Here is a 10,765-nt window from a genome sequence, read left to right on the forward strand (position 1 = left end):
TCCCACATACTACACACACACATACACACACATTCAGACACTCACACAGACACACACATATACACACTCACACAGACACACTCATATACACACAGACGCACAATCACACACACGTACAGACACACTCACACACACACAGACACACACTTGCACTGACAGCACACTCACACAGACATGTACACAGACAGACACTCACATATACACACACAGACACACACTCGCACTGACAACACACACACACTCGCACTGACACACACTCACACACACACTCGCACTGACACACACTCATACACAGACACAGTCACACAGACATACACATTCACACACTCGTACAGACACATACACATTCACACAGACACGCACTCGCACAGACACACATATGTACACACAGACACACACTCACACAGACATATTAACACTCATATACACACACACAGACAAACTTGCACTGACAACACACACAGACACACACACACACACATTAACACACACAGACACACTCGCACTGACAACACACTCACACACACACAGACACACACTCATACACAGACATAGTCACGCAGACACACACTCGCACACACACATACATTCACACACTCGCACAGACACATACACATTCACACATACACTCGCACGGACACACATATACAGACGCATACTCATACACAGACACACACATTCACACACTTGCACAGACACATACACAGTCACACAGACACACACATTCACACACTTGCACAGACACATACATTCACACACTCGCACAGACACATACACATTCACACAGACACACACTTGCACACACTCGCACAGACACACACATTCACACAGACACACACTTGCACACACTCGCACAGACACACACATTCACACAGACACACACTTGCACAGACACAGTCACACAGACACACACTTGCACAGACACATACACATTCACACACTCGCACAGACACATACACATTCACACAGACACAGTCACACAAACACTCACACAAGCACAAACACTGTCCTTGAGCACGTTATGAGTTCGAGACTCAAACTGGGTTCATGTCTGTTTGGTGTTGATGAACGTTTGACCTTTTATTCTTAGCTTCACTTTTATGGTCCTGGGTGATTTCATTCTGACGGCGTCCATTCTTGTGTGTGTGTGGGGGGGGGGGTCTACGAGTGGCTGGGTCCTGAATCCCAGCAGTGTTTCCAAGGAGACGGACCGTGTGCTTGTGGGAAAACGCTGGGGATGTCTTTGGAACTGTTGGGTCTCCAGATGAAGACTGTTGTTTTATCAGCATCCTGGCTGCAAGAGGAGTGGACATGGATACGACCGGAGAAGTGGACGGAGTTTGGGAGCTTGTCTACCATCACACACTGAAAGTTGCAGGTCTGCAGGTGGTACTGGAGTCACTCGTGTCCACAGCAAGATGTCTTTCATGTCTGAGTACATGCTGAAGTTCACAAACAACTTAAGTAGTGACGATATTTCGTGTCCATGAGAGTCTGCGAGGACCGAAGACAGGCAGAGGATCTCCAGTTTGTCAAAAAATGTCTGAGAAAATTATTAAAATGTTTTCAAAAACAATGTTCCTCAAAGAAAGACTGAAGGGATTTACACATCTCCCTCTACAGGACAGAGTAATAATTCAAGGAATCTGGAGCAATTTCAGTGCGAGATGACGACATCAGAACACCCGTGACCTCTGACCTCTCAGACGACACTCCATCAAGAAAAGTCTTTAATCAATAACTGATAATCTGATAATAATTGACTTTGGGACATGAGCGCCTCCCTATGTAACATACAGTAATTAAACCCTATGTACCGGCCCGGGCTCTGAGTTCTCAGGGTGCAGGACTACTTTGTGTGCCTAGGGTGGATAAAAAGTCTGTGGGTCACAGAGCTTTCTCTTATCGTGCCCCTGTTCTGTGGAATGATCTCGCTGCATCAATAAAACAGTCAGATTCTGTAGAGACTTTCAAGTCCAGACTTAAGACGCATTTATTCTCCTTGATTCTGCTTTTTTTCTCTCTGTCCGAGGCACTGACAAGACCAATGACTGATCCTGACCCTGCACCCTGGGACACTGGACTGACCTTGGGACACCCTGTCTGTTGCACCAATGACTGGAAGTCATACTTCTTCAGGACCTAACCAGAACTGGACACGGACACCAATCGATTATTTTTTTAGTTCAATTCAAAACTCTGTCTTTGTTGCTCTTCTGTTTTTTATTTTTATTTTCTGCTATTTAAGAAATTCTTGTACAATCTGTAAAAACCTTTAACTGTTAGAATGGCCTAAGTAGTGAGTCACCCCTCTGGGTCTGGTCTGCTTGAGGTTTCTTCCTGACTATCAGCAGAGGGAGTCTTTCTTCTGTCTGTCTGCTGTGTTCTTGTTCAGGCGGGTTGGGAGGTTAGATGTTACTCATGTGAAGTCCACAAAACACACGTACACTGGGTGAGCATACTCCCAGGCACCCTCCAGGATCCTTGTGAAAGTAAAGAGCTAGTCGGTTGTTCCACGACCAGGGCGGAACCCGCATTGTTCCTCTTCAGTCCGAGGTTCGACTATCAGCCGAACCCTCCTTTCCAGCACCCTGGAGTAGACTTTACCAGGGAGGCTGAGTAGTGTGATACCCCTGGAGTTGGCACACACTCTCTGGTCCCCCTTTTTAAATATGGGGACCACCACCCCAGTTTGCTACTCCTTAGGCACTGTACCAGACCTCAACGCAATGTTGAAGAGATGTCTCATTCAAGACAATCCCTCCACACCCAGAGCCTTCAGCATTTCTGGATGGATCTCATCAACCCCTGGAGCCTTGCCACTGCGGCGTTGTTTGACTACCTCAGTGACTTCCATCAGGGAAATTGATGAAAATCCTCCATCAGCTTCCAGCTCTGCCCCTACTACAGAAGGCAGTCCGGTCTGATGCAGGAGTTCCTCAAAGTGCTCCTTCCAGCACTTGATTGCATCCTCAGTTGAGGTCAGCAGAGTCCCATCCGCACAGACAGCTTGGATGGTTCCCCATTTTCCCTTCCTGAGGTGCCTCACGGTCCGCCAGAAGCACCATGGTGCCGACCGAAAGTCCTTTTCCATAGTTGCTCCGAACTCCTCCTACACCCACTTCTTTGCCTCCCCCACAGCAGTGGCTGCTGCCCTTCGGGCCTGTCGGTACCTTGCAACTGCCTCTGGAGTCCTCTGAGATAACATATCCTGGAAGGACTCCTTCTTCAGTCAGACAGCTTCCCTGACCACCGGTGTCCACCACAGTGTTCAAGGGTTGCCGCCCCTTGAGTCACCTAAGACCTTCAGGCCACAGCTCACCGCTGCAGCTTCAGCAATGGAAGCTTTGAACAGTGCCCATTCTGGTTCAATGCCCCCAACTTCCACAGGGATGCTAGAGAAGCTCTGCTGGAGGTGTGAGTTGAAGATCTGTCGGACAGTGGACTCCTCCAGATGTTCCCATTTCACCCGCACTATTCGTTTGGGCTTACCAGGTCTGTCCAAAGTCCTCCCCCACCCTCTGATCCAACTCACCACCAGATGGTGATCAGCTGACAGCTCTGCCCCTCTCTTCACCAGAGTGTCCAGAACATGCAGCCTCAAATCAGATGATACAATCACAAAATCGATCATCAATCTTTGGCCGAGGGTGGTCTGGCACCATGTACACTTATGAGTATCCTTATGTTTGAACATGGTGTTCATTATGGACAGTCTATGACTAGCACAGAAGTCCAATAACAAATTACCATTCTGGCTTTAGATCAGGGAGGCCGTTTCTCCCAATCACACCTCTCCAAGTGTCTCTGTCATTGCCCACGTGTGTGTTGAAGTCCCCCAGCAGAACAATGGAGTCCCCCACTTGAGCCCCATACAGGACTCCATTCAGGGACTCCAAGAAGGCTGAATACTCCAAAATGGTGTTTGGTGCATACGCACAAACAACAGTCAGAGTTCCCCCCCCACCACCACCACCCGAAGACGCAGGGAAGCGACCCTCTCGTCAACTGGAGTAAACGCCAACGTAGCGGCGCTCAGCTGGGGACTCGTGACCAATTTGCCATGGGAGACCCTACCAGGAGCACAAAGGCTCCAGACAACACAGCTCTCAGGTTCATAGCGGCACACAAACCTCTCCACCACAATAAGGTGATGGTTCCCGGGGAGGACTTCAAAGTTTCGTGTCCAAAAAATGAACCTCATGTTGACTTGTCCAGAACTGTTAGCGTTTATTTCTAATGACGACTATAAGTCCAGGTTGGACTTCTGGTCTGTCTGTGTATTTTCTACATCTGATTCATGTGGAGAAGAAGCTTGTGGCTGCTTTGCCGTTAATGTTTTTTTAAGCCTCTGGGTCAAATTGTTTCTGTCTGTGTCTAACTGGTCCAGTCCAAGACAAGGTGGACATGCTGCCCCTTCCACTGGCGAATGAGCGTCGGCCCTGTGTGCTGGTTGGTCGGGACAACATGGCTCTGCCTGCCAGCCTCATCAATCAGATCGGGTATCGGTGCCACCCGTCGCTGTACACCGAGGGAGACCCGGGTGAGAAGGTGGAGCTGGTCGCAGGTAAGACGCAAGTCATCTGTAGGACACCAGGATCAGGTCTAAGAAGGAGACATGTTCCAGGGTTAGTGTGTGTGTGTGTGTGTGTGTGTGCCTCTGTGTGCCCAGGTTCAGGAGTGTTCATGACGCGAGGTCAGCTGATGAACTGTCACCTTTGTGCTGGAGTCAAACACAAGGTGCTGCTCAGGAGACTGCTGGCCACCTTCTTCGACAGGTGAAAACCACAGACTCACACTGACATCACTGATCCCAGTTAACCCACTGACTTCACTTAGCTCACTGACACCTGTTAACTCACAAAGCTCACTGACCCCAGTTAACTCACTGACCTCACTGACATCATTGACCTCAGTTAACCCACTGATCTCACTGAACCCAGTTAACCCACTGACTTCAGTGACCCCAGTTAGCCCACTGACCTCAGTTAACCCACTCACTTCAGTTAACCCACTGACTTCAGTTAACCCAGTTAACCCACTGAATTCACTGACCCCAGTTAACCCACTGACATTACTGACTCCAGTTAACCCACTTACCTCAGTGACCTCACTAACCCCAGTTAACCCACCGACATCACTGACCTCAGTTATCCCACTGACCTCACTGACCCCAGGTAACCCACAGACCTCAGTGACATCACTGACCTCAGTTAACCCAGTGACCTCACTGACCCCAGTTAATCCACTGACCTCACTGACCCCAATTAGCCCAGTGACCACAGTTAACCCACTGACATCACTGACCTCAGTTAAGCCACTCACTGACTGCAGTTAATCCACTGACCTCAGTGACCTCACTAAACCTAGTTACCCACTGACCTCACTGACCCAGGTTAGCCCAGTGACCTCAGTTAACCCACTGACATCACTGACCTCAGTTAACCCACTGACCTCAGTTAACCCGCCCACATCACTGACCTCAGTGACATCACTGACCTCAGTTAAGCCACTCATTGATCGCAGTTAATCCACTGACCACAGTGACCTCACTAAACCTAATTACCCACTGACCTCAGTTACCACACTGACATCACTGACCCAGTTAAACCACCGACATCACTGACCCCAGTTAACCCACTCACTGACCCCAGTTAACCGACTGAACTCGGTGACCTCAGTCAATTCACTGACATCACTGACCCCAGTTAACCCACCGACATCACTGACATCAGTTAACCGACTGACATCACTAACCCCAGTTAACTCACTGACCTCACTTAACCCACTAACATCACTGACCCCAATTACCCCACTGACATCAGTGACCCCAGTTAACCCACTGACGTCACTGACCTCAGTGACATCACTGACCTCAGTTAACCACTAACCTCAGTTAACCCACCGACATCGCTGACCCCAGTTAACCCACTGACTTCACTGACCCCAGTGAACCCACTGTCCCCAGTTAACCCACTGACCTCAATTAACCCACTGACATTACTGACTGCAGTCAACCCACTGACCTCAATGACACCAGTTAACCCGCTGACCTCAATTAACCCACTGACCTCACTAACCCCAGTTAACCCACCGACATCAGACCTCAGTTATCCCACTGACCTCACTGACCCCAGGTAACCCACAGACCTCAGTGACATCACTGACATCAGTTAACCGACTGACATCACTAACCCCAGTTAACTCACTGACATCAGTGACCCCAGTTAACCCACTGACGTCACTGTCCCCAGTGAACCCACTGTCCCCAGCTAACCCACTGACCCCAGTTAACCCTCTTACTTCAGTTAACCCACTGACCTCAGTTAACCCACTGACATTACTGACTGCACTCAACCCATTGACCTCAATGACACCAGTTAACCCGCTGACCTCTATTAACCCACTGACATAACTGACCCCAGTTAACCCACTGACTTCAGTGACCCCAGTTAGCCCACTGACCTCAGTTAACCCACTGACCTCAGTTAACCCACTGACATCACTGACCCCAGTTAACCCACTGACATTACTGACTCCAGTTAACCCACCGACATCACAGACCCCAGTTAATCCACTGACCTCACTGACCCCAATTAGCCCAGTGAACTCAGTGACCTCAGTCAACTCACTGTCATCACTGACCCCAGTTAAGCCACTAACGTCACTGACCCCAGTTAACCCACTGACCTCAGTTAACCCACTGGCATCAGTTAACCCACTGACATAACTGACCCCAGTTAACCCACCGACATCACTGACATCAGTTAACCGACTGACACCACTAACCCCAGTTAACTCACTGACCTCACTTAACCCACTAACATCACTGATCCCAATTACCCCATTGACATCAGTGACCCCAGTTAACCCACTGACCTCAGTGACATCACTGACCTCAGTTAACCACTGACCTCAGCTAACCCACTGACCCAAGTTAACCCACTTACTTCAGTTAACCCACTGACCTCAGTTAACCCACTGACATTACTGACTGCAGTCAACCCACTGACCTCAATGACACCAGTTAACCTGCTGACCTCAATTAACCCACTGACATAACTGACCCCAGTTAACCCACTGTCCCCAGTTAACCCACTTACTTCAGTTAACCCACTGACCTCAGTTAACCCACTGACATAACTGACCCCAGTTAACCCACTGTCCCCAGTTAACCCACTAACCCCAGTTAACTCACTGACCTCACTGACACAAGTTAACCCGCTGACCTCAATTAACCCACTGACCTCAGTGACACAACTGTCTCCAATTAACCCACTGACCCCAATTAACCCACTGACCTCAGTTAACCCACCGACATCACTGACATCAGTTAACCGACTGACATCACTAACCCCAGTTAACTCACTGTCATCACTGACCCCAATTACCCCACTGACATCAGTGACCTCGGTTAACCCACCGACATCGCTGACCCCAGTTAACCCACTGACTTCACTGACCCCAGTGAACCCACTGTCCCCAGCTAACCCACTGACCCCAGTTAACCCACTTACTTCAGTTAACCCACTGACCTCAGTTAACCCACTGACCTCACTGACACCAGTTAACCTGCTGACCTCAATTAACCCACTGACATAACTGACCCCAGTTAACCCACTGACTTCACTGACCCCAGTTAATCCACTGACTTCAATTAACCCACTGACATCACTGACCCCAGTTAACCCACTGACCTCACTGACCCCAATTAACCCACCAACATCACTGACCTCAGATAACCACTGACCTCAGTTAACCCACCAACATCGCTGACCCCAGTTAACCCACTGACTTCACTGACCCCAGTGAACCCACCAACATCACAGACCTCAGTTATCCCACTGACCCCACTGACCCCAGGTAACCCACAGACCTCAGTGACATCACTGACATCAGTTAACCGACTGACATCACTAACCCCAGTTAACTCACTGACATCAGTGACCCCAGTTAACCCACTGACGTCACTGACCTCAGTTAACCACTGACCTCACTTAACCCACCGACATCGCTGACTCCAGTTAACCCACTGACTTCACTGACCCCAGTGAACCCACTGTCCCCAGTTAACCCACTGACCCCAGTTAACCCACTTACTTCAGTTAACCCACTGACCTCAGTTAACCCACTGACATTACTGACTGCACTCAACCCACTGACCTCAATGACACCAGTTAACCCGCTGACCTCAATTAACCCACTGACATAACTGACCCCAGTTAACCCACTGACTTCAGTGACCCCAGTTAGCCCACTGACCTCAGTTAACCCACTCAGTTAACCCACTGACATCACTGACCCAGTTAACCCACTGAATTCACTGACACCAGTTAACCCACAGACCTCAGTTAACCCACTGACCTCACTGACTCCAGTTTACCCACAGACTTCAGTGACATCACTGACCTCAGTTAACCCAGTGACCTCACTGACCCCAGTTAATCCACTGACCTCACTGACCCCATTTAGCCCAGTGAACTCAGTGACCTCAGTCAACTCACTGTCATCACTGACCCCAGTTAAGCCACTGACGTCACTGACCCCAGTTAACCCACTGACCTCAGGTAACCCACTCACCCCAGTTAACCCACTGGCGTCAGTTAACCCACTGACATAACTGACCCCAGTTAACCCACCGACATCACTGACATCAGTTAACCGACTGACATCACTAACCCCAGTTAACTCACTGACCTCACTTAACCCACTAACATCACTGATCCCAATTACCCCACTGACATCAGTGACCCCAGTTAACCCACTGACCTCAGTGACATCACTGACCTCAGTTAACCACTGACCTCAGCTAACCCACTTACTTCTGTTAACCCACTTACTTCAGTTAACCCACTGACCTCAGTTAACCCACTGACATTACTGACTGCAGTCAACCCACCGACATCACTGACATCAGTTAACCGACTGACATCACTAACCCCAGTTAACTCACTGACCTCACTTAACCCACTAACATCACTGATCCCAATTACCCCACTGACATCAGTGACCCCAGTTAACCCACTGACCTCAGTGACATCACTGACCTCAGTTAACCACTGACCTCAGCTAACCCACTGACCCCAGTTAACCCACTTACTTCAGTTAACCCACTGACCTCAGTTAACCCACTGACATTACTGACTGCAGTCAACCCACTGACCTCTGACACCAGTTAACCCGCTGACCTCAATTAACCCACTGACCTCAGTGACACAGCTGCCTCCAGTTAACCCACTGACCCCAGTTAACCCACCGACATCACTGACATCAGTTAACCGACTGACATCACTAACCCCAGTTAACTCACTGACCTCACTTAACCCACTAACATCACTGACCCCAATTACCCCACTGACATCAGTGACCCCAGTTAACCCACTGACATCACTGACCTCAGTGACATCTCTGACCTCAGTTAACCACTGACCTCAGTTAACCCACCAACATCGCTGACCCCAGTTAACCCACTGACTTCACTGACCCCAGTGAACCCACTGTCCCCAGCTAACCCACTGACCCCAGTTAACCCACTTACTTCAGTTAACCCACTGACCTCAGTTAACCCACTGACCTCACTGACACCAGTTAACCTGCTGACCTCAATTAACCCACTGACATAACTGACCCAGTTAACCCACTGACTTCACTGACCCCAGTTAACCCACTGACTTCAATTAACCCACTGATCTAAGTTAACCCACTGACATCACTGACCCCAGTTAACCCACTGACCTCACTGACCCCAGTTAACCCACCGACATCACTGACCTCAGATAACCACTGACCTCAGTTAACCCACCAACATCGCTGACCCCAGTAAACCCACTGTCCCCAGCTAACCCACTGACCCCAGTTAACCCACTTACTTCAGTTAACCCACTGACCTCAGTTAACCCACTGACATTACTGACTGCAGTCAACCCACGGACCTCACTGACACCAGTTAACCCGCTGACCTCAGTTAACCCGCTGACCTCAGTTAACCCACTGACCTCAGTGACACAACTGTCTCCAGTTAACCCACTGACCCCAGTTAACCCACTGACCTCAGTTAACCCACCGACATCACTGACATCAGTTAACCGACTGACATCACTAACCCCAGTTAACTCACTGACCTCACTTAACCCACTAACATCACTGACCCCAATTACCCCACTGACATCAATGACCCCAGTTAACCCACTGACATCACTGACCCCAGTTAACCCACTGACTTCACTGACCCCAGTTAACCCACTTACTTCAGTTAACCCACTGACCTCAGTTAACCCACTGACCTCACTGACACCAGTTAACCTGCTGACCTCAATTAACCCACTGACATAACTGACCCCAGTTAACCCACTGACTTCACTGACCCCAGTTAACCCACTGACCTCACTGACCCCAATTAACCCACCAACATCACTGACCTCAGTTAACCCACCAACATCGCTGACCCTAGTTAACCCAATGACTTCACTGATCCCAGTTAACCCACTGTCCCCAGTTAACCCACTCACTTCAGTTAACCCAATGTCCCCAGTTAACCCACTCACTTCAGTTAACCCAATGACTTCACTGATCCCAGTTAACCCACTGTCCCCAGTTAACCCACTCACTTCAGTTAACCCAATGTCCCCAGTTAACCCACTCACTTCAGTTAACCCACTGACCCGGACGAAGCTATCGAGCTAGCGGGCTACACAGCACATCGTCATGACAGAACACGGGCCTCGGGTAAGAGCAGAGGAGGAGGGGTGTGCATTTTTATCAATAA

The 10,765-nt window shown here is 49.5% G+C and overlaps 1 protein-coding gene across 1 annotated transcript; it reads left to right on the forward strand.

The window, feature by feature from the left end:
- Positions 1-4,357: 4,357 nt before the first annotated feature.
- Positions 4,358-4,804, forward strand: LOC117506297 (nucleus accumbens-associated protein 2-like). The gene is made up of 2 exons (XM_034165786.1): positions 4,358-4,567; positions 4,673-4,804. The coding sequence occupies exons 1-2, from the start codon at positions 4,408-4,410 to the stop codon at positions 4,780-4,782; spliced, it is 270 nt and encodes an 89-aa protein (XP_034021677.1). The 5' UTR covers positions 4,358-4,407; the 3' UTR covers positions 4,783-4,804.
- Positions 4,805-10,765: the final 5,961 nt, after the last annotated feature.

Source organism: Thalassophryne amazonica, unplaced genomic scaffold (genome assembly GCF_902500255.1).
Source record: "Thalassophryne amazonica unplaced genomic scaffold, fThaAma1.1, whole genome shotgun sequence".
In the NCBI taxonomy this organism is placed as follows: Eukaryota; Metazoa; Chordata; class Actinopteri; order Batrachoidiformes; family Batrachoididae; genus Thalassophryne; species Thalassophryne amazonica.